Below are 26,220 nucleotides of genomic sequence, written 5' to 3'. Positions count from 1 at the left end.
GGTGCCAGGGACAGACGGCATAATGAACGACAACGTAGACACCTCACTAGCCTGGGTTGTTTCTTCTTGGAGGGATGCAGATTCATCGCGGTCCGCCACCTTTTTGCATTATATTGTACTAAAACAGTGGTTCTCAACCAGTGGTTTGTGGACCACCAGTGGTCCTTGAGAGCATTCCCAGGTGGTCCCCAGCTAAATGATTGGTAACCATGAGTGCACCCCTAGATGTATAACTCTTCAGAGTGTATTTTTGAGGGGCCGCTAGCCCCTAGCCTGGTCAGGTTAGCTAGCCCCACCTATGCCCAGCTTTTGTGTGAATTTTAGCGATGATTATTTTGATTGGCTGATCACCCCATAGCGATGATTTCATTGGCTGAGCAAAGTACATATTGAGGATAAAAAGTGAGGGCTGGAAATGTAAGACGCCAATTGTGATTGGCCGGAATGACAGAAAAGTGAGGACACCATTGTGATTGTGATACGTGTATGATGAACTGTATGATAATGATGTATGATGATAAGAGTGCCCCTCACTTCAAACTTCACTTAAATATATGCATTGCTTAATTTACAAGAATTCTATGCAATTAGATAATATAGAAGAATTGTTATTTTGATCACGTTGGCCTGTTTAACAGGCCATCCACAACTTCCATGCTCTATTGATGTGTGCCATAATATCTCTCTTATGGTACGCAACTACGCATCAATACAACATGGAAGTTTTGGATCTGAGAGGCTAAATCTCAATGGTGCCAGATAAATAATGGACCTTGATATATGAAAAAGGTTGAAAGCAAGAATGTCTCTTGAGGTAGGAGGTCTGATTTATGTCAAGTTGGCATGAAAAACTGTTCTATACAACTCAGGTATATATCATCATCATCATATCATACTATAATTCAGCGAATGTCTGAATGTCTGTCTGAATGTCACTGACAGCGTGTTATCTCATCATTGACTGCACGAATCACTCCCACTTCACACAGGCATGGACCATAATTATATGGAGGGCGTAACGGAGCCCTTTTTTCCATTCGACACATTAATGATTAATAATGAATTTATTAGTGAATAAAAACAGCCGTTTACAGCCGTGGTCTATCTCCGACCGAGCCACACTATTAGCACACATCTCTCCATGCCAAAAAAATTCTGCATGCTCCCAGAATCCAGCTAGGCTACTTTTTACAGACGCAACTGTCATATTTACTGTACAAATATTGTTTTTACATCACCACACGATGGGCAATGCGCCCGGGCGCAGTACCCCCCACGGCCACAAGATGGGGGCAAATATCTCACAACGGGTAAGGGCTAGTATATACAACTCAGTGGCGATGACCTTGATGACCAGGCATGCAGTCTTTATATGCAAAAATAATAATAATAGTTTGTATAGTTTCAAAGTACAAATTGGTTTTTTTTAAGACTGATTCTTGGTTTACATATGATCCTACAGTAGATCACTGAGGCGCTACAATACACTGTCTCCATGCATTTGATGCACGTGTTTACCTTGCTCTGGATAGAGTGCCAATTGTAAATCAGCAGAGAGAACTCGTGCAGGAGGATAGAGGATAACAGGTGATGTAGTGATGCCACTAAACAAATAGCAGACAAAATTGGAAAACAGTAACACTATGACAACAGATAGTCTCTCCTCCTGACTGGATGAAATTGGCAACACACCTGCAAATGTATTTTCTAACAGAGAAGTGTGGAGACATGGGGACCCACATTACTGAACAACCCTATAGCAATGGCAATGCATGTGACACATAGTGAGCTTCGTTTTTTGTTTGGTTTTCTGCCTGTGGCCCTGTGCACAGTCCCTGCCGCAACCTAGGTGTTCCTCCCCATGGTAGGGAGGGGCTGGAAGGGGCGCCACGGCTTGTGATTGGGGTAGGGAGCGCTACACTGTGTTCATTGTAGGGGGACGGGGTGTGTCCCCTATACTGTCATTACAGCTACTGTTTTCCTGCACATAAAAAAGGTCGGCGGAGGTCAGTACCTTTCACTGTAGCACTGCAGGGCTTACCAATTAGGCCGTAATGAGTGCACTATGCTTGTGTGCTCAATAATAGCATAATGAATCATATTGTATATAGGCAATTGAATTCATAATTAAATGAAGCCTACCCAACCCTATGTGCTTCAAGCATGCAGGGAGTGAGGGGTGTGTGTGTGCGTGCGTGCGTGCGTGCGTGCGTGCGTGCAAAAACTAGCAAAGGCAGGCATGCGTCTTTAACGGGGGTCCTCAGAGATACTATAGGTGGGCCGCCAAAACATATTTTTTACATTAACCATATGAACCATAGAATCCCTATTCTGAGGGGAACATTAGCCGAAAAAAGGCTGATCTACAACCACACTCTTTCCCCCCTCTACACCAAACCTCTTTGCCTAAATAGCCAATCAGGTTTGGTGTAGAGTGGGAAAAGAGAAGGCCAAGTACAGACTGAAAGGTCGAGTTTACTAAGTATTGATGGTTTAAGTTGTTAAATGATATGATAGTGCTGTCAAACAAGTCTATGAAGCTGTGAAATCTATGACAAATCTCAAAGTTACAATAGTGTTACAATATGCGGGGGTCGCTGAATCTCACTCTCAGTGTTGGGGGTCCTTGGACGGAAGAAAAACGTAGAAGACGCCTGACATAAGGTGTATGAGGCTGCAGCTAGATCATCCATCGACCAAAAATAGCACAGTTTCAACGTGATCAGTGGTGGCACAAAAAACGCATACATTTACAAATGAGCCTCGACGAGACGTGAAGCAATGCAATGCAACATGTCCTCCCAGCCGGCCTGCGTGTGTCTGCTGCCCGGGGCAGTGGCTGCCACCTCTCGTTCGCCGTGCCAGCCAGGGTTGAATAGCTAATTACCTGTTACACTGCACAGAGATAGAGCCACGGACTCTGTGTGGTGTCTGGAGCTCATCCAAATGACAGACGCCCAGGGGTGGGAAGTAAACTAAGCACATTTACTCAGTGGCAGAAAGTATTGCACTTATAATAAGTAAAGTACAAATGTGAGTGTTTTTTCACCCAATGCTTTTACTTCTACATCTCAGAGGTAAGTATTGTAGTTTTTACTCCACTTATAATTATTTTAAAATTAGTAGATTAGTACCTGTGTGAAGTGAGCGGTGCAACTATACATTTGTTGTTATAGTTACTGCATGCACTGTACTGTGATTTACTAACTGCATTGTAGTGCACTGTGCTCTCTACTGTACTGCCACTTTACTCTGTGCTGTACTCTACTCGCCACTTTAGGTGGTGCAGCTTTCCGTTGCTTGGACATACAGTACATACAGACACAGGGACAGACATACGGAAACAAATAGCTCTATAATGGAGTGGAGGCACTACTCAAAATGACATGAACCACTGTTGCCTTAAATATAGTTTGGCTTTAGAAAACAGCTGATCTAGGCTACAAGCTTGTAGATCAGTTATTTAAAAAATATGTATACATATTGAACTGGTGAAATGGGACGTTCTGCATATGAATGCTTTTACTTTTGGTACTATAAGCATAGTTTGATGCCAATACCTTTGTACTCAAGTACATTTTAAAGAGTAGGCCTTGATCGATTGTGGTATTGATACTTTTACCGAAGTATAGCCTATTGAGTATTTCCATGGTTCCATACTTCAGTTCATACATGCATGATAAATTGTACTTTATCTATAGCTCTGGTCCATAGAGCCCTAATGCCGTTGCTGCTGTTGCATTAGAGCTATGGGACTTTCAATGAATTGCCCTCGCATGAAATGCCTCTCGAATTATGCTAAAATAAAAAGAAAGTTTTCGCTACACACCAATATAAAGACATTTTTGGTCATTAGAAAGCCTACTTTCCCTGGTGGACGCACTCTGAACCCTCCACCACTCTTATAAAATGCAGTTTTTGGCCAGAAAAGTAATTTATTTGCACCTGAAAGATGATAATAATTTTAGTTACTCCACTGCGTCCTCTACCGATATTGCCAAGAGAAAATCCCATGGACAAGATGTTCATTTTCGGGCCAAAAAGTGCATTTTAAACTTGTGGTGGGGGGCTCAGAGTGCAACACATACACACAGAAACAAAATGTGTTCTGAAGGCAGCATTCAATTTCATTGACCCTCGCGCCCGTCCAATCAGCAAGAGTGGGAGGCGGGGCTAATAGTGGGAGGGGCGGGGCTAAGAGTTGGAGACATATGCAGGTTCAATGGAATTTTGAAATTTGGAGGCCCTACTTATACAGAATGTCCCATTTCAAATGTCACAAATATTTAGAAAATAGCAGATCTACAGGCTCATTGTGAGCTTGTATAGGGCTCAAGTGGTTAATGTATGTTTTTGTTTTGTAATAAATAAAAATCTATAAAGTAACTAGTAACTAAATGTTGAAAATAATTGCTTCTGCCCAGGTGAGCCTATGTGAGTTTCTGCTCTGTCGCCTTTGTGCCACGCCTCAGCATGGCAGCACCTGCACCGCACAGCCACTGTTGTCTTTACTCATTTACCCAGAATAGGCGCACGCCTCGGGGCTGTGCAGTGCCGCGGCGCCTGGTGCCAGCCAGCAGCATCTGTTTTGAACCGTGGGGGTCTTATCGTAATCACACCGCGTGGGAGCTACACCGCCTAGAAAGTTGGACCCGGTTCTGATGTTTTTTGACAAATCCTGGAAAAGGATTTAACCCATTAAAACCTGAGGACCCAATTCTACAAAATGTCTTCAAAAATCCTAACCGTTTTCTGGAAAAAAATCTAAAATGTTCATGTCAAGGACCCCCCAAAATGTATTTGGCCGCTGACCCCCACCTCAAAAACATTAAACTGTTCCAGGGACCCCTCAGAAGCAAATATCAAAAACAATCTAAAACCTACAAGCTCATAGCACACCGTAACCAAAGTACTGTATTTAAAATACTGGTTAAAGTGGTTAAAATATAGCTAAAACATGCACGCAAACATATGTTTTCCCGGATTTAATGGTTTAATAGGCCTGCATGCCCAGATTCAAAAGGGCAAATAAATAAATGTATCTGCCCACGTTCCATGGTCATTCATAAATAATAATGTGGCTTTAAAGAGTACTACTGATCGACCAGAAGTCATGAAATATGCAAGCCGAATTTAAATCCCATGATTACACTGCTCTACACACAGAGAGCTGTGTGCATGCGTGATGTGTCTGGAATGGATTGGAAAGAGAAATATATATTATTACAAAATAAATAAAAAAGAAGAAATTAAGACACCAGCTGCTATATGTAACTACTGTAGAAGACACCTCACGAATCGATTCAACCATTGTGAGCTTGTAGTACGAATAAGACAATGGAGAGTATAAGGAGGATTCTAAAAACGACTTATAAATCCTAAAGCCTTGTTTATACTTCACTGTGCAACGGTCCTATGCTGGCAGATATGCAAAAGCTCATCTCATTCAAGAGAGTGTGTGATGTTTGGCAAAATGTTTAGGAGTAATTTCAACATGTCTGTTTGTGTGTGTGTGTGTGTGTGTGTGTGTGCTGGAGAATGAGACGCAGTTCCTTGGATTCAAGACTAAGGCGAATGGTAAATTGGACATTAAAGTTGCTGGATTTGGTGTGCGGTCCGACTGGATGGATCTTAATGATCTATGCCAGCGATCAGGATTACAGTTAAAGTGGGTGGCGCCTGATACAACAACTGCTGCGCTCAACAACAGCATCATCATAGATCCGCGTGTCCGTGCATGTGCGACCTACGAGCAAGACGGTGAGCACCATGAACTGTCAATCAAATCCGCGACCGCAAGAGCCACCATTCTAGGAATGAAGCGATCAGAAAGTGCACAACACTGGACCAGTCTGAGGCTGCAGGGAAAACTGGCTCTTCTTCCCTTTGCAAACCACTCATTATCACACTCTATACTGTCAAATAACACCATAGGTGAGGACATTCTCATTTTCACTATTAAAGCCCGTTTACAGGTGTTGCCGACCAAGTTCAACTTGGCAACCTGGTGCCCATCAGCACACTCCTACATCCAGTACCACATGACAAAGAAACAGTCGCACACATCTTAAATGGTTGCAGCCACTATAAAGGACTGTACATTGCAAGACATGACCGTCTGGTGGACCTGGTCTCAGACAAGATCAGAGGAGTACAGGACAGGACAACAAGAATGTATAAACACAGCACTGTAAAAATAGACTGGTTTGATCACAATGACACGCATGTCAATTCACTACAAAATATTCCAAATACCCCAGATATTGTGTTCATCAATGAAAATAGAAAAACTGTCACTATATTTGAAATAGGCTGCCCATTTGATATGGACACTTGTTTTACATCCAAACTTATGAAATATCAGCTTCTGGTGGAACGTATTATGGCCTTGGGATATAACTGTCAACTTATTGTCCTTGTATTTGGAAGTCTGGGCCATGTCCATAAACTTGTGCTCAGGGGTTTGCAATTGGGCGGATTGCTAAAAACAAATGCAAAAAAGCTGGCTAAATACTGTTCTGTCTCAGCTACTATGGGCAGTCTGTCTGTCTGGAGAAGGCGTTTATTTATCCCTAGGTGGCTTAAAAAACCCAAAACAAACATCCTGTCTAGTAGTATCAAGTATATAGTATGTCAACAATGTGCTATATATATATATATATATATATATATATATATATATATATATATATATATATTTATTTATTTTCTTCTTTTCCCTCTGTGTGTTAAGCATGTGCAGCAGCTTGGTTGGACCATATAATGTATAACCTTATTCTGACCAGTCTATTCTGTATACGCCACTTGTGCAGATCCAAATAAAATAATTCAAATGTGTGGCCTGTTGTAGCGCCACCATGAGGCTGATTTGAAAACTGTCAAGTGGCATTTCTTCCTCAGCCTATAGTGGGAATAGGCATGCACAGCTTGGAAAGCCGTGGATATGCACGGCTTGGGATATCCGTGGATATGCACGGCTTGGGATAAACTGCCATGTCTTCCTTCTCAGAATGCATTTCTTTCATGTGGATTCCAAGGGATTCGATTTCCCAAAAGTTGCGTAACTGATCTGACATGCAGTGCCTGTTCCTCTCCGACGCTGATGGGCATCACTTCAATGTCCACAACTTCAGTTATGATATTTTGCGTGGTGACTTCTCCTTGCACCAGCCATCCAAATAGCTAGGCCTATTTATTTTCTTTTTTTTTCATTTTAAAATATTTCTTAAATAATATATATTTTTAAATGGAAGACACAAAAACCCCAAACCTGGATTTCCCAAATCCCAGTGAAACAACTGTGCTGCATGCATTGCAGTTGATAGCCCCATATGTGGGGTAGGTAGGAGTCAGTAATTGGGTCCCAGAATGACAGTAATAGTACCCAACTTGAATACACTGTTATACACACAGTATATACACAACACAAGCAGCAGCAAAGAAAAAGGAAGGTCCTATACCTTGAGCCGTCTTCTATCAGTTCATCAAGTGATGCGTCCATGATGAGCCCTCCAGAGTCGTCTCCAGTCATCTCCATCCTCCATACATCTGGCTGGCTGGCCAGTGCTTTCCTCCCAGTATCAATGGCGCCGACCAGCCTCATTCTCCTGGCTCACATCTTCTCAGCCTTGGATGTTTAGCACATTCTAGGGTAGTGCAGTGGAAGTCGTTTTTAGAATCCTCCTTATACTCTCCATTGTCGTATTCGTACTACAAGCTCACAATGGTTGAATCGATTCGTGAGGTGTCTTCTATTATTATTTGTTAATAAATCGGCGGCCCAACTGTGCTAATTATTATTAGAAACAACAAATTAACACAAAAGAACAGAATTAGCTCAATGAACAGAAAACGGAAATGGCTCAAAATAAACTTAAACTAAACTAAACAAAACAAAACAAAACAAAACAGATAAACAAAAGGGAATAGCTCAATACTCAAAAGAAACAATGATAAAATCAACCTAAACAAAGCAGCAGTGGCTGGGCGGGATATAACAAACATTTAGTACATTAGACTATACAACAAATAAAGTATCTCATCAAGTTATAACTTATTTTGTTTGTGTATACCTTAATTGTCCGTTTGTACTTTGTGCTCACACACTTCCATGAGAGTTTGGCACAGGGCACATGAATGGACATCAACCTGAATTGTAACATATATAGTTTAGAATAGATTACAGAACATGATTAAAACTACATTAATGAGACATGCTACTCACCCTGGCAGTAAAATTAATAAAAAAAACAGCAGACCCAGGTCTCAAGACCCACGGCCAGGCCAGCATTCACCAAACTTCTGCTTGGAAGAAGACAGGGCAAATAGTTACCTGATGATTGTCAATGAGGAAGTGCCCCTATGGTGGCCTCTGAGGCTCAACTTCAACTGGCTACATATGGAAACAATAGGCTTTTGCTAATATAACCGTAACATTACATGTACTGTATATACAGTAGCCTACATGCAGCAGCATATTTTTGCAAAATGCAGTTGAGTAGACCCCGAGCAAGTGAGCAGGCTTGTAGGCTACGCACTTTTTTATCATCCTGTAGCCACGCCCCCTTCCACCTCGTCAGTCATCACTTTTCAGACACTAAACACTAAACAGACAGACACGAGCTCCTAAAGAGTGAAATAAACAACTTATAATGTTACTTTACTTTAGTTTACACCTTATGGAAGTAGAGTGGAGTAGTGTGGGTTGTTAGGAAGTGAAAGCTGCTCGTGACAGTTTGAAGCAGAAGTTATAATTCATCTTCATATTTTTGCTTGGTCGATTAATTGTTTGCAGGTGAGTTAGCTATAATATAGCTATGCTATATATGCTAATATGCTTAGCATATTATGCTAAATATTAACGTGTGCGCGCGTGTGTGCGTGCGTTGCATTCGTGTGAGTGAGGCAGAGGGCGGGAGCCTGGACGAGGTGAAATATCTTGCATCATACTCAGACATACTGTAATTATAGAATATACAGACACACTGTTTTGTTTCGGTATAATTTGTCAGCAACTGCCACCAAATCCTTGTATGAAACTTAATTATACCAATGATGGTTTCCTTTTCACATCAAGCTCCATTATTTATTCACTGTTTGAGGCAGCCACGGACCACCATTTTGTAGAGATTTAGCCTCTCAGACTGAAAACGTTGTTGTCCTTGGATAAGATTTTGTCCACAATTCCATGCTGTAGATCTTGGTAGTACCATAGGAGGAGATAACATGCAGGCAAATAATCATTTCACATTCTCTTTATTGTGTAGCTATAGCTAATGCTGAAAAGAACTCTTGAGGGTGTATATACTATATAGTTTTACTGTTTACACTCAAGAGTTCTATAAGGGGTCCATTTGGTTACAAACTCTCCATTATTTAGCTCGGGACCACCTGGAACCCCCACAAGGACCATTGGTTGTTCCCAGAACACTGGTTGAGAACCACTGGTTTAATCGAAAGTGATATTGAAGTGTTACAACTGAATTGCACGAGATTTCTATATTACTTTATTTCAAGGCATACCCTAGTCCAGGCATGTCCAAAGTCCCCACAGCTTCTTTCCTAAAGGAATTATTTAGGAAGGATTCAAGGAAGGATTATTTATACACTATAAAACTAACATTACGTATATACATACACCTACTGTATGTATACTAGGCTGTGTTGTGAACTTGTGCCAGGATATAATAGGCTATAAATGTGTACTGTACTATAGGCTGTATATGTTGGAACCAGATTGGATGCAGTATACAGGCTGTGTATTTTGCTGTTGCTATCAGCTAGGGTACACTGTACAGTATGTGGCTCTTGGGTCAGCTTTCTTTCTTTCGTTCTTTCTTTCTTTCTTTCTTTCTTTCTTTCTTGCTTGCTTGCTTGCTTATACTTATATACTCAAAGCTTATGGTGTCTCTTTCAACACTCCACAGGTACACGAGCCAGGGTGACCCCAGACCTCCAAGCTCAGCTCCTTGCAGCCCTGAGTCCATTCTCCTGTGACATCCTGTGAATTCTGGACCCTAGAGGCTGCCCTAAATCCCTGACCACTGCACTACCCCAGAATGTGCAGAATGTGCTAAACATCCAAGGCTGAGTGAGAAGATGTGAGCCAGGAGAATGAGGCTGGTCGGTGCCATTGATACTGGGAGGAAAGCACTGGCCAGCCAGCCAGATGTATGGAGGATGGAGATGACTGGAGACGACTCTGGAGGGCTCCTCATGGACGCATCACTTGATGAACTGATAGAAGACGGCTCAAGGTATAGGACCTTCTTTTTTCTTTGCTGCTGCTGCTTGTGTTGTGTATATACTGTGTGTATAACAGTGTATTCAAGTTGGGTACTATTACTGTCATTCTGGGACCCAATTACTGACCCCTACCTACCCCCCCCCTCTCTCTCTCTCTAGACAATTTTCTTTTTGACTGTTGTTGTTGTTGTAGAACTTGTAGCATAGTATAGGCTAATGAATAGAAGCAGTCAAATGGATTGCTTATCAAGACAGGCAGAACATTTATCTGTTCTGCTAACCATGTCACTCTGGGTCCAGATCGTGGAGAAGTTTGACCCAATCTCTTTTTCCCGCTGTACTTGCATTCAAACGTCAATTTAAAAACAAATATCACAGATATTTCAGCGCCATGGACATCACTGTCTGTTGTGCAATGACAAGAGCTATTAACACTCCAGTTCAGTTCCCCAGACAGTCTAGTTTAGTCCCTGCAACATTATCTAGCCTCCAATTCAACTAGTTCCCTAGTCTAATCCACCACCCGGTGTGTGTGTCTGTGTGTGTGTGTGTGTGTGGCTGCGTGCGTGCGTTGCATTCGGGTGAGTGAGGCAGAGGGTGGGAGCCGGGAGGCCGGGAGGAAGGTGAAATATGTTGTGTCATCATGTGCATGGGTCCTATACATAATTATAGAATATACAGAGTAGACACACTGTTTTGTTTCGGTATCATGTACAGCAACTGCCACCAAATCCTTGTATGAAACTTAATTTCCTTTTCACATCAAGGACCATTATTTATTCATTGTTTGAGCCACGGACCACCATTTTGTAGAGATTTAGCCTCTCAGACTGAAAACGTATATTTATTACATTTTGTTGTCCTTGGATAAGATTTTGTCCACAATTCCATGCTGTAGTAGTGTAGTCTGTAGATCTTGGTACCATAGGAGGATATAACATGCAGGCAAACGTTGATGCAAATAAGCATTTCACATTCTCTAATTGTGTAGACTTCTTGTAAATGAAGTAGCCTAATGCTGATGTTTAACAAAACAAAAAACAGTGTGTATATACTGTATACTATAGGGTCTGTTGGTTTTGTTTTACACTCAAGAGTTCTATAAGGGATCTTTAAGGGTCCATTTGGTTACCAACTCACCATAGCTCGGGACCACCTGGAACCCCCACAAGGACCATTGGTTGTTCCCGGAACACTGGTTGAGAACTACTGGTTTAATCAAACGTGATATTGAAGTGTTGCACGAGATTTCTATATTAATTTATTTCAAGGCATACCCTAGTCCAGGCATGTCCAAAGTCCCCACAGCTTCCTTCCTAAAGGAATTATTTAGGAAGGATTCGAGGAAGGATTATTTATCTGATATAAAACATTACGTATATACATACTCCTACTGTATATATACTAGGCTGTGTTGTGAACTTGTGACAGGATATAATAGGCTATAAATGTGTACTGTACTATAGGCTGTATATGTTGGAACCAGATTGGATGCAGTATACAGGCTGTGTATTTTTGTCTGCTGTTGCTATCAGCTAGGGTACACTGTACAGTATGTGGCTCTTGGGTCAGCTTTCTTTCTTTCTTTCTTTCTTGCTTGCTTGCTTGCTTGCTTATACTTATATACTCAAAGCTTATGGTGTCTCTTTCAACACTCACAGGTACACGAGCCAGGGTGACCCCAGACCTCCAAGCTCAGCTCCTTGCAGCCCTGAGTCCATTCTCCTGTGACATCCTGTGAATTCTGGACCCTAGAGGCTGCCCTAAATCCCTGACCACTGCACTACCCCAGAATGTGCAGAATGTGCTAAACATCCAAGGCTGAGTGAGAAGATGTGAGCCAAGAGAATGAGGCTGGTCGGTGCCATTGATACTGGGAGGAAAGCACTGGCCAGCCAGCCAGATGTATGGAGGATGGAGATGACTGGAGACGACTCTGGAGGGCTCATCTTGGACGCATCACTTGATGAACTGATAGAAGACGGCTCAAGGTATAGGACCTTCTTTTTTCTTTGCTGCTGCTGCTTGTGTTGTATATACTGTGTGTATAACAGTGTATTCAAGTTGGGTACTATTACTGTCATTCTGGGACCCAATTACTGACCCCTACCTACCCCCCCCCCCCCTCTCTCTCTCTCTCTCTCCCCCTCTCTCTCTCTCTCTAGACAGAATTGTGATTTCTTTTCTCTCTCTCTAGAGACTGTTGTTGTTGCATATTATAGGCTAATTAATAGAATCAGTCAAATGGATTGCTTATCAAGACAGGCAGAACATTTATCTGTTCTGCTAACCATGTCACTCTGGGTCCAGATCGTGGAGAAGTTTGACCCAATCTCTTTTTCCCGCTGTACAACAATATCACAGATATTTCAGCACCATGGACAGCACTGTCTGTTGTGCAATGACAAGAGCTATGAACACTCCAGTTCAGTTCCCCAGTCTAATTTAGTCCCTGCAAAGTTATCTAGCCTCCAATTCAGCTAGTTCCCTAGTCTAGTTTAGTCCCTTGCAACGTTAGCCATCTACGCTCCAATTCAAGTAGTTCCCTAGTCTAGTTTAGTCCCTTGCAACGTTAGCCATCTACACTCCAATTCAACTAGTTCCCTAGTCTAATCCACCACCCGGCAGGTGGCAGGAAGCAGTGGGGTCGGGTGTTCTGCCAGACGGGTGGCAGTGACACTAGGTTCAGACGGACCAGACCCGGGCAGCAGAGGCTGACTTTGGGGATGTGGAGCGTATCTACGCTGGTGGAACGTCACTACACTGGCAACATGCATATTAGCTGGAAAACTAGCACATTAAACAGTGACTTTAACCACTCATGGCAGTAGCTGAGTGAGTGTGTAGAGCCTGAGAATCAGAATCGAATCGATTTATATGCCAAAGTATCTCTGAGGAAGACACTTAACCCCTAAATGCTCCCCAGATGGCATATTAATGACAGCCAAATACAGATGGATGAACTTATGTGCTGAACGTACGGTAGCAAATTGTTGTTGTTCTTGTTGTTATTTTTTAGTACTACTACTGGAAAGTTGCAGGAATAACCATTGCAACGAACATCGCACATCACATCCGCAATGCATTGTGAGCTTAACTCATTAATACTTGAGGCTGATTCTACTAAATCACTTCTAGATCAGTAATTCTCACACTTTCAAGATTCTCTCAAAAATCTTCAAAAATAGCAGATGTACAAGCTTGCAGCAGGGTGTCGGGTACTTTTTTTACTCCCCATCGTTTCCCCACTCCCCTCAGCATCTACTGTAAGAAGAGAGAGTACCGACCTCTATAGCTCATGTCCAGTTGAAGAGAGTGTACGGATCCAGACACGAGGGATCCGTACTCTCTCTTCAATGTGAGCACTGGTGGAGAGTTATATTCTGACTGGAGTGGAAAAAAATACATGCGCAGTGAGCTGGCACAGGCTGGCATTAGATCAAAGATAACTATAGTTTAAAAACAAGAGGGTTGCGCACATCCAGTCCCTCACTGGTGTTGGACTAAAGGTTGATCCAGTGAAGAAGGAAGGGAAGTCCGCACAGCAGCTTCTGCTCCACAGTAACGTTGAATTAGATCAACGGTAAACATTTCAGCATTTGCACATGGAAACCAGGATCAAATCCACAGTAGGAAAAAATGATATATATATATATCACAACGTTTCACGTCGTGAGCTTGTAGATCGGCTATTCTTGATGCCTTTGTGTGACAACGCAGGATGACGAAGTATAGACATAATAAAATATAAGGGGGGAAAACAACATAAAACGTTGAAATATGGTATATATGGGGTTTCCACTCTGACAGCAACCGTATATCCCTGTCTGTTCTCAAACGAGCCTTAAGACTCCTCATAACTCTGCAGGTTTATGCTGTGGTAAAAGTAGCTGATTGTGCCTTACGGTATACGGTACATTTATGCTGAAGTGTTTTCTAATAAACTTGTCGTTTTGTGTTAAAGCAATTCTTAGAGCAGGTGAACACGGTGCGTGCGTGCGTGCGTGCGTGTGTGTGTGTGCGCGCGTGCGTGCAGTGTTTTGGGTGAGTTGCGGGGGAGAGGGGCTTATTGTGGCATCTGTCACACACCAGTGTGTTCCAGCTGAAATTTAAGGGAGGCCCTAAGGTCTGGGCCACAGTAGCCCCGTGGACATTACTGGGTAGGAGAAGGTCACTTCTCCACAGCTGCACTCAGCAGTGGGCTGGCATGCAGTTGGCATGCAGGTGGCATGCAGCGAGGGCTTGCAAAGAATAAAATATTGACTAATGTACCAACTCCAAATGACGCCAAAATGTGCCACAAAGGAGCAGCTGCGTGTTGGCCACCATCTATCAGGGCTGCAACCAACCATTATTTTCTTAGCGAACATTGTTCAGGTCTAAGGAGCCCTTGGCTGAGAGAGAGATGAAGCTCTATCTATGACAGCACTATCGTCAGTGTTGTATCAAGTCATGTTTTATCTTTTATCTTTTCTATTATTACTTATATGTTGGATTCATGTCAATCTGAGAACCCATCGGCAAAAAACAAAAAGAAGAAAAATAAACAGCGCCCTGTTTTCCTTTGAATTTGCCTCTGGCGGCTGTGCCAAACACAATGTGGATAGCAGGATGTTGCCCGTTTGCTCCGCCTTAGGCCCTCCTCTTTCTGTGGAGCACCAATGTTTTCATTCAAATTCACAAGAATCGCTCCCTCTTGGCAGGCGGCGGTGGCTCAGGGGTAGAGTGGCTGGATGGTAACCGCAAGGTTGCCAGTTCGAACCTGGGCTCCCCCAGAGTTAGTGTCGAAGTGTCCTTGAGCAAGACACTGAACCCCTAATTGCTCCTGATGTGCTGATTGGTGCCTTGAATGGTTTCCGCCGCCATCCATGTATGAATGTGTGCGTGAATGGGTGAATGTAATGCACAATAGATGTAAAGCACCTTGGATAAAGGCGCTATTTACCATTTACCTCTTCACATGCATGACTACACCTCCGTTTCTAGTGTGTGTAAACAATAGAGGGTATGCGCGTGACATCATCATACCCGGAAGTTACGCGGGAACGCCTACTGAGTGGCAAAAAAACTGCTTTCCGGCCTTGACAGCCCAGACATCCACACAGAAAAGTAACTGATTGCATTAAACAATGTTATATGACGTTAAACTCACTTTGCAACTCACTTTGCCACTCGATTTGCCACTCACTTTATGCATGCGCAATTGCGCATACCCTCTATATATAACAGCGATTGTCAAAGCAGTCGTCGTCTAAACCCCACCTCAGTCGCTGTCATTAGAATTTAGAACGGAAGGAGTGCTCCCTATGAGATCACTATCTGTCTGCATGCACAACTGCAGCCCCTCAAGCCCAATGTATGTGCGAAGCTGTCGCCCGCAGAGTAAGGCCGAGAACAACTTGTGCATCTGCTAGTATGAAATAAGGCTTGAGTGCTGCATGGTCGCAGTGTCTTCACCTCAGCCTTATTGGAGAACCTTATCTGAAACTGATTATCTGAAACCGAGCTGGAAACAAATCCAGAACCTGTGAAATATCTGATGGTCCTGGCACGAATCCGTCAACTTTATTGTAACATCAAGCTTTTCAGGTGTAAATCTGTGGGGGGAAATATTTTTTTATGCAAACTTAATTACTTTGATTGGTTCCAGAATAGATAAACAAGGGAGAAGAGGAGGAGGGGGAGAGGGGGGTATTGTAAGAAAGATACATCATATTTACATATTTACACATAGCATTATCCATGGTTCACTTAGTTTTTGTTGTTGAAAATAACATCCAAATGATGGAAGTTGGGGTGGGGTGCGGCACGTGGATGCTTATGGGTGCATCATTAAATCCCCCCCCCCCACACACACAGACTTCCAGTCAAACGACCCCCACGCCACTATCCATCAGGGAGAACCGCACAAAAAGGCTGCCTAATAGCTCAGAACCACATTTCCATACAGAATGAATTGCTCAAAAGTAATTTCCTTGGTCTCTTGAAGAATGCCCAGTGGCCTATAGCTGCTGCTGCTGCATCTCCACCACCGCCGTCAGCCCCTGTCTTGCTCAGCGGATAATTTCATTAGCATCCACCCCCCCCCCCCCCCCCCCTCTCCTGTGTATCGTTTGAGTATGTTTTTGGCTAACCCTAGGCCCTTGTACGTAACATATTTAATAGAACGTACCTACCTATACCGGATCCACTTATTTGTTCATTACCTCTGACTGTGCCTCTCCTTTGACCTCGCTTGTTAATGGATTTTTTTCGAGAAGCTTGAAATCTGATTGCCGTTAAGCACAGTGTAATGGGCTGTCTAATCTTGCATTATGAATGCATCGGCCCCGGAATACAAAAACATTTGTCTCCTCTCCCGCTGCTATCTGACTTTAGCCTGCGTGGTCGCTGGTGATATGTAGCAAAGTAATGAAGCATTGTCTTTCCATTTCTGGGGGCTTGGCGGCAGTAATGAGAAGTACTTAAGTACATTGCTGAGTTATTCATTTAAATTATTTTTTACTTTACTTTACTGGAGTATTTCAAATGTCTCTCCCCGGAGGGAGAATTAAAACGTTGAATTTAATTCAATTAAGGGGCTAATTTGACATTTAAAAACACTGATTGCTCATTAGGGCCATAACAATCAATTATGTTCTTAGCTATGTTTATATATATATAATCGCCTAAATTAATCTACTTACATTTAAACACTGTTTTATACCTTGCTTGGTTGAGTTTTGTTTTTTGTCGCCATGACAAGGAAATCATGCACGCCACACACACACACACACACACACACACACACACACACACACACACACACACACACACACACACACACACACACACACTGCACAATACACTACACACATGGATAACATAAGAAGTTGTAGGAATGCATCGCTCACAGTACTGTACATCCAAGCACCTCAGAAAGTACTAAGGCCAATGTACATGCTTTGTTATTTTACTTTCTTATTAGTTCTGCTGTTTATTACTTATTTGTTGTTTGTTTGTATTATTCCTTGCAAAGTTGAGGATACAAAAACATAGCGTTGTACTCTTGTATTGCCTCCTGCAGACCTACACTACATTTTTATAACATGCCACAGAACATGATGGGAAGTTAATTGCGTAATTGTATTATGTACAGTAGCACACCTGCACGTACACATCGACATTCATTATGTTTCACTCGTTCAGGTGTTGCCTTTAATTTGTCAGCCATATTCTTTCTAGTCGGAGCTTGCAGGCTCATACAATGTTATCAAGAGGGTGCTTGGAGGTTATAGGACGAGTGTCTCGACGTCACCGTTTCTGGCTGGTTATTTCCAAGATATTATGTCACATTCTTTAGCTCAAAGAAAAGCAATTAGCTACACAACAAGAAGAGAATTTAATCAAAGGGCCGTGTTGAAAGAATGGTCCTGGTACAGCAGGGTTTAATTCATTTGGGATTTCTCAAGTCAAATAATCCCATTAGAGTTGCCAAATAAGATGGCTCACACAACACAGAATGAAAAATAAGTCATATTTCTGAAGCAACCTTGGCTTGCCTTTAAAACTATTCCCCTAAGATGTCACTCCTTCGCCAGGCCGAGACCATGGGGGAAGTGGCACAACACAGACGCTTAAAACCGCTAAAGCATCCATGTCAGATTCAGAAAAATAGCAGATCAAGCTCATAGTCTGTCACAACATCTGCTATTTATAAAAAATATTTAAGAAAGAAATCAATCTTGAAAAAGTGTTTGGAAATGTTTTGACTTCTTCTGGGGCAGTCCTGGCACAAACCGGGGGGGGGGGGGTCAGTGGGCCAGTGTTGATTTTATACGATGATGAAAAATGTTCGTTGACCTTTTTTCACTGACGACTGTACTACTGTAAATGGAAACTAAATGAAAACTAAGCTGCGATGACTAAGACTAACTATATTGACAATATTGTCAACAAAATAAAAACTAGAATAAAATGGGACTAGTGGACAAGATATCCAGTATAAGTAAAAGACAAGTCATGTTACACTTGGTTGCATGCTGAATATAGCATATACATGCTCCAGATCTACAAGCTCACAACGCGTCGCAACAGGACGCGTTGTGAGCTTGTAGATCTGCTATTTTCAGCAAGTGTAAAATCAGCCTTACGATGGCATCAAGGCCCGCCAAAATACATTTTAGTCGACCCTATCAACTGTAGATTCAGTCGACCAAAATCTTATGATATCTAGTCGACTAAAACTAGACTAACACTATGACTAAAATATGACTAAAACCAAATTAAGTTTTATTCCAAAGACTATGACTAAACTATAATGAAAACTTGCTGCCAATATCAACACTGCTGTGGGCGTCAATATACTGTAGCTTTCCAACTCGTCAGGCAACAATCGCTCCAAAGCTGAAAGACTGTTGTTTCCCGTCATAAGCGTGTTTCTATGATCGTGCGTCAGCGTGAGATTGCAGCCTCACAACTCTCTTTGTTGCAGGGGCTCTTTGTCTAACGGTGTGTCGAACCCATTAGGGCCCATTAGAGGCCATTAGTCTCCACAATGAGTTGCCTGAGGAACTTGAGAGGAACAGGGTTACTCTTGTGTGCCTTGTCACATTATTATCAGTATATTATCATCTAATTTCTAACACCTACTGTGCACTAGAAGACTTTGAAGAGATTGTGAAGATACTTGTATAAAGACTAACGTCTGACACATCTATCGTGCACTGGAAGGATTTGAAGAGACTTTGAAAAGACTCTTCAAATGAAGGCCACTTGTGAGGCATTTCTTTTCCATATTATTATGGATCATCAGCCAGTTATTAAAGCTTTTCAACTCTGTGAAGAGTGCCTTCGATTGGATTTTAGATTTAATTATGGGTGTTCATTTCTTCTTTTCTATTTTTTCCAACTTTTCTATGCCTTTAATGCTGTGATTTTCTCTCACATCTAAAAGATGTGTCATATAGTAAAAACATGAACAGATAGGGCTGCTGTGGGGAACATTCAGCAACAAGAACAGATCCCACATAAGCTTGTAGATTTCCTATTTTCAGCGTAGAGGTGTGGTTTAGAGAGGCAAAAGGAACATACCTAGTATAGAGGTCTGGGGGATTTGACCGTCATATAGTGGAGGCTCAGAGTGGCGCAGGCGGCCATTAGATCTCAATGAGCGAGGCTCCCTTTTTGGCCCGAAACCCGCTGAGCCAGGAAGTAAAAATCCTCTATTTAACATGTCTCATGGTTGTCATTTAATCCACCCAAAATATACTTTTTGTTTATACTATCATTTAGATAAATCAGACTTAAACCAAGCTTGTTTTTGGTCTAAAAAGTAGAATCCGAGATGTTGGCGTTCAAAAAGCTGCGTCTCCATAGACAGCATAAGCCAGTGATTTGTTTTGATTTTTTTTCACCGGACCGATACCGGAGTGTTATGAGGGGATACTGGACGCAGTTGATCACCGTAATCAATTGATATTAAAAAAAGGCGTGAAAAGGCGTCATCGGCGGGGAGGTACATCCGTAAATAGGCATCAGAAGGCACACTTGGCGCAGAGTGAGATAACACTACATAACTACTGAGGCAGATAAATAATTACTAGGGTGCTCCACACTTTCAGAGTCCCAGGGTATTGACACAGCAGCAGCGCCCTGGGCAGCGTGTACACATTGCATGGACAGCTATGACACACTGCCAAAGAAGGCTGTGAGCACTTCTTAAATAGTGGTTCTGATGGACGGCTCTACCACCTGAGCCACTGCCGCCCCATTTACCATCCCATGGCATTGAGAGGAGAAACAATATAGGGCTATGCAAATGTAGTCTTACAAATAAAGTTTAGCTACATAGTTTGATTTCAAACTAGCTAAAAGTGGTTTACAATTTTTGCATTTAGCAGACGCTCTTAATTCAGAGTGTCTTCACAGTAAGCAAGGTAAACACAAGGTAATACATCAAATGCATAGAAATAGTTAAACCGAGAAGCTTTCATCAGCAGTCAAACTGTCATCTGTATACATAGCATGCTATCTAAATTACATTTCAACCTTTTGCATACGCCTGCACCAAGGTCGTCAAGCCTATAGGCAAGAGCAGTGGTGTCATGGTCGTAGAACGCAGTACCACGCAGTGGTACCAATCTTTTTTTGACGTGCACGCGCAGGTACGGAAGTTACGGAACAGCGCGGTGCACACGCGTGCACGCTAGAACGCGTCCCCCTAGATTCAAGAGAAGATGCACTTAACCTCGGGTCACGAGACTTTCCAAGACGCACCAAGTACCCAGTGGTCTAGGTTTACTGGTGGTGGGCGCTCCCCCATGTGCGCATGCCATGCGCACATGTAGGCGAGTGTGCGTGCGGTGACGTCATTAAAATTCTGTGGTACAAAAAATAATAATAATCACCATTACACCACTGGGCAAGAGTAAGAGAGTTGTAATTGCTTACAGGGTGGGAATGGACACCTAGGTTCTGAGCTAATTCCTTTCAAATCAAACCCACTACAGACATTGAACTATACGGAACTATATGGGAGAAATAATCTTCAAATGTGATATTGTACACATAAACAGACACACACGCAATCACACGCACATGCGCGTGCACACATTAAGGCAGTACTTGACTTTCTGGGAGCAGCCACTGCAGTCTACTTTATCAAAAGTGAGTTTGAAGGCCGGTGCGCGACACGTGTGCAGTCACCGTGTCGGCACAATTCCACAAAATGTTTATTTGGATGTATTAAGACATGGTAGCAGTGTTTGGATGCGTTCCTGTCGTCTCTCTCTCTCTGCGTGCATGTCTTTCAGACGGTGCACCAGCCGAGGAGAGAGAGAGAGAGAGAGTTCTCCACTTCAAGGTGATTTTTCAGTGTTCGGCTGAATACTGAGTATAAATGGGCGAGTGCTTTGCTTTGAATGAGGCTCATTTGTGCATTGTGTGAGATTCAGGACAGTCGCTCTGCTGTGTCGCACATCCAAAACAGCAGATCTACAAGCTCACAGCAATGCTTTGAGCTTGTACATCTGCTATTTTGGAATGAGCGACACTGCACGCAACCGAGATACAAATCTGTCTTTTAACACAGCAGGGGGACTTCGGTATAGGACTAGACTAGTTGTAAGCAACAGACCCCAGTTTCTGTAACAGGTGGAGGCGTTTGATTTGTTTTTCTTTGTACACATGTGTTCATGTAGAAATTGCACACATTTCACTTTTCTTTTTTGTACACCCTGCTATCAGTGGCTCATATCTCTCCCGACTGTAGGCCTATTTCACACTAATCTACCGCAGCTTGGGGGTTTGGAAAATGGAGCACCGTAAAAAAGAGATAAACAATGCTTTGAAAGTGAGCGTGCGGTTGTGGGGCTTGGGTGGCTTTTGAAGCAAATAAAATGTGTGCACGTACTGTATGTTGAGGACAATATCAGAGAAGGTGGTAATGAGTTCGCAGCAGACAATGTCTCACCTCTTTTATCTTGGGTAATTGCCTCGTCCCCACAAAGTACACCCTGATCCCTTGCAGAATCTAAAAAAAATAATAAAGAAAACAGCCCAGGAGGTTCGGAAAGTTCTGCTTTCATCGCGTTCTCTTTCTTCGTCTGTCTGGGACATTTTTCTTTTAATTCTCTCTGGCCAACAAAGAATCTTAGTTTCCTTAGTTTCAATGAAGGCCTGTCTTCTATCACAGGTCTTCCCAAACTTTTTTTTCCACCCCAAGGAGCACTATAGCCTCCGGCTGCAGTTCAACCATCTCCACCCTGAGGGCGGTTCGGTCGAGGACAATCCGCCGGCCAAAGTCCAACGAGTTCCACCAAACCCCAGTGGTGTTTCATGTTGTTATCATGTCAGTGGCAGGGACGGACGGCTCTTATAAAGGCATGGCTTCCGTGGAGATGGATCTAGATGGACTATAGTCCATGGATTATATATAGTCCATTATGTACACTGTGATGTCACTGTGATGTCACTCACGACGACGTCCATAATATAATCCTAATCTGAAGTCCTGATAGCGACATACATGCCAGGAACAAGGGCGATCTGACGAGTTCATGGGTGCCATCCGGGGAGGAGCTACGCCACACAGCGGGCCCTGCAGCGCCCCCTGTTTCAAACTGGTGCTACTGGGCGAGATGGCCGTGGGGAAATCCAGCCTGGCGATCCGCTTCGCGGGCGGCACGTTCCACGAGTCACAGGACAGCACGATAGGAGCGGCCCGCCTGAGCCGCACGCTGTGCCTGGACGACACCACCACGGTGAGGCTGGAGATCTGGGACACGGCAGGACAGGAGCGCTACCACAGCCTGGCCAACCTGTACTACCGAGGCGCCCACGCCGCCATCGTGGCCTACGACATCACCAGCGAGGCGTCCTTTGTGCGGGCCAAGCGCTGGGTGGAGGAGCTGCGGGCGAAGGCCAGCCCCGGCATGGCCGTCGCCCTGTCGGGCGGCAAGGCCGACCTGGCCCACGGGAGAGCCGTCGCCGCCCGGGACGCCCAGGCGTACGCGGACGCCGAAGGCCTCCTGTTCATGGAGACGTCGGCCAAGACGTCTGCAAACGTGGAGGAGATCTTCAGGGCCGTGGCCGAGAGGTTATTGCCCCCAAAAGGCAGTGAAGACCAGGCTGCAGGCAGCGGGCACGGCCGAGTGGGAGTGGACCTGCATGAGGACACTCCACCAGCCAAGGCTAAGTGCTGCAAGACATAAACGCCTGAGGCATGAAACGTTTTTAACCTCCGCCTTGGGTAGCAGAGAAAAGTAGAGATCCACCACTGCTGCCGACTATCACTGCTCTTGACTGATATTTTCGTGTTTTAAAGTGCTAAATCAATTTGAATCAAGTTGACAAATTTAGATTTGATGAAAGTTAAAAAAAAATCACACCCGTGTTAAGTGAGGGGTGCTCTTATCATTTTAAATCATCATGACTTAAAATAGACACTATGGCTATTTGCTTAGACACTATGACGTAACATTCTCCATTCATTGTCAATGGGAATTCAATGTTTGTGTAGGACTAAAATCTACACTAATAGCTGAATATATAGGAGTGGCTATCTCCCCTCAAAACAATTACACCCATGTGAAGTGACTAAGTGACTGGCGCTCTTGTCGTTGTCAATGGCAAATGTGAGACATGACGTGACGATAGATTTCGACACTTATCCTTTCACCAATATGATTCCCCTTAAAAAAAAGTCATCTTTTCACCATGACCATGTAAGATGACAAATTAATTTATGTAATTGGTTAGCCGATTTACTCGCCTACATATGACGTCAATTTTCCACAAATTGTTGCCTCATATTTCAGGCACATGACGCAATTTCTCCTTTCATTGTCAATGGCAAATGTGAGACGTGACGGGACGAAAATATGTATATAGGACAGGCCCCTCCAAAAATCTCATCTTTTCACCTAATTCATGCAAGATGACAACTGAATTCATGTGATTGGTTCGCCGATTTGCTCATCTACATATGGCGTAAATTGACCCTTTATTGTCAATGGCATTTAATGTTTGTGTTGCGACAAATTTATCTCATATTTGAGGCACATATAACCTAATTTCTCCTTTCATTGTCAATGGCAAATATGAGATGTGTGGGGACAAAAGCTGTATACAGGAGGGGCCCCTCACCTCACAAATAGACCATTCATAAAATAATTGATCTACAAGCGTAGTCATTCATGGAGGAGATGGATCATCTCAGACCAAACACCAGTGTCCAGTCAGTGACATCAGTCTTCTACCATGTATCTGGTTCAGAGGTTCTCAAACATTATTGGCTGAGGTCACCCCTGACAATAAGATTATCATCCATGACAACACCTTACATTTATGTAATACGTTACGTAAATATTTCCCCCTAAAATACAGAATGTCACATAGAAAACGTGCAAGAATATCCGTTATTCCGTTTCCATTATGACAGTCTTGACAGATTGAAAATAGGTTTATACTTGATGTTTAAAACTCCATTATTGCCCGCTAGGTGGAAGTTAACGGTTTACCTGAACGTCACGGTAATATGCAACACAGAAGTATGGCTCCAGTACTGCTTCTGTGGTGTTCTGCACGCAACAAGAATGCCTCCTCCTCCATCCAAGAAGAAGAGATTTGTCCAAAGCAACCTTTTTAGTTTTAGTTTAATGTTAAGTCTACTTTTTTGTGTTTGTGTCCGTGTAATATTCATAGAGTTATATATGGTATGTAACTTAGATAGCACTTCATGTAGACTTACTGTAGATAGCATTTTATACAGACCTATTGCATTTTATGTAGACACAGCACTTTATAGTATACATGTATATTTCATTATATAGATATTCCACTGTTACGTTCTTAGCTTACGCATGTTTCATGCAGCACATACGTTTTATGTATGTGATGTATTGCCATGCTTTTTTGTTCTTGCTTAATGTAAATCGCTCTGGATTAAGAGCGTCTGCTAAATGCCTAAATTGTAAATTGTATGGTTTGTGTGTCTAAAACGCTCATACACAAGCTGCTATCAGCTGTTCTGTGTGCATGCGCACATGCGTGCACGTGCACGTCATTACAATGCCGTACCACCAAAAATAAATCACCATTACACCACTGGTAGGTTAGGTATGCATGTTTATGTAGGTAGATAGAGTATCAAAGTGGCCTATTGCATATCAAACAGATATGAAAAGGGTTGAGAAGGACTGTTTATAGTGTCAAACCCAGGTTAGGGCAGCATCACTGTCTGCAGACTGCAGAGCTGTGTAGAGGAAGCTGTCAAATGCCATGTCAGCATCACACTGGGAACGTCAAAGAAAGGATAGGAATGTACCGGATAGATCTTTTTGACTTTTCTGTCATATTCTGAAGTTTTCCTGACAACTGCTGCTCAGAAAAGGGTGTGCAAACCTGATGACAGACGGGCTAGCTTCTATGGGAGATCAGATCACAGTAATACACATTTTTTACTTTTGACATATTTCTCCCTTTCTTAAGGCTAAGGCTCTCAGGGAGTTCATGGTTATTTGTCCTCCTTTGTATTCCTTATTATTTGTATTCCATTCTATTTGTATTTGACTGACTGACTGCATTTAATCATTTTAGGGGCAAGGCCACTTGGCCTGTGGTGTTCTAAATTGTGAGGGTACAAAGTTCAAATGCTAGGGCTATGAACTTGTATATCTTCTATTTTTAAATAGTTAAAGTAGCCTATAAGAAAAATCCAAAATGACACATGCTGTCCCCTTGCTAATGTGTTAAGACCATTTTAAGCCAGACCGTCCTGACATTAGTTTAATTTGACATTTGTAGTATGATGGAGTCTTGGGCATTCGTCTGGGGCCTTTAGCCCTCTGAAGGTGAATCGTTTCCACTGTTAGGTGTCCTCATACTGCCTGCTCTAATAGCCGTGATTCACACCGACAAAGTAATAACGCCGCAGAAGCATCCATCGGCAAAAATAAATATCAACTCCGCTTTCATATCGGCAGAGAATGTCAGGCAAACATGATGGGCCACGTTGGCATCTCTCTGCCTCATCCCTCCAGCGGGGGGGCGAGTCTTAGAGGGTAAATTAGACTGCCATTTTTCTCTGCAACATTCTTAATGCTTAGAACACTTCTATGAGTACAGATTGTAAGCTTTCAAATGATGGATAGTACATTTGACACATTTGATCTTCTACATTTGTACACTTTCTACATTTGAAGAATATGATGCTTATTTGATGGTCGTTAAACCTCGAAATCACGAAGCTGAGAAAAATAGGCTCTTGAAGTTTGGGACGTTTTCACACTTTAGAAGTCAGACTATTGTGGGACAAATAGCTGGTTAACTCCACCCCTCACCACTTCTCTAACTAGCAGAATAGAGCGTCGCAGTCCCGCCCCTTTTCATGACGACGCCAGGCCAAGGAAATAATTCCCAATGCATTTTCCCCATAGACATTTCAAAAAGTATTTATTTAAAGACATTTTAAGCGTCGTACAAAGCCAACTCAAG

The 26,220-nt window shown here is 42.9% G+C and overlaps 1 protein-coding gene across 1 annotated transcript; it reads left to right on the top strand.

Moving 5' to 3' along the window:
• Nucleotides 1-22,283: 22,283 nt before the first annotated feature.
• LOC308333630 (ras-related protein Rab-5C-like) lies at nucleotides 22,284-22,937 on the top strand (the record flags this gene model as incomplete). Its single annotated transcript, XM_080790086.1, has 1 exon — nucleotides 22,284-22,937. The coding sequence occupies one exon, from the start codon at nucleotides 22,284-22,286 to the stop codon at nucleotides 22,935-22,937; it is 654 nt and encodes a 217-aa protein (XP_080646212.1).
• Nucleotides 22,938-26,220: the final 3,283 nt, after the last annotated feature.

This window comes from Protomyctophum bolini, assembly GCF_963924005.1.
Source record: "Protomyctophum bolini genome assembly, chromosome: 18".
In the NCBI taxonomy this organism is placed as follows: domain Eukaryota; kingdom Metazoa; phylum Chordata; class Actinopteri; order Myctophiformes; family Myctophidae; genus Protomyctophum; species Protomyctophum bolini.
This window is presented reverse-complemented; position numbering and strand designations above follow the sequence as displayed.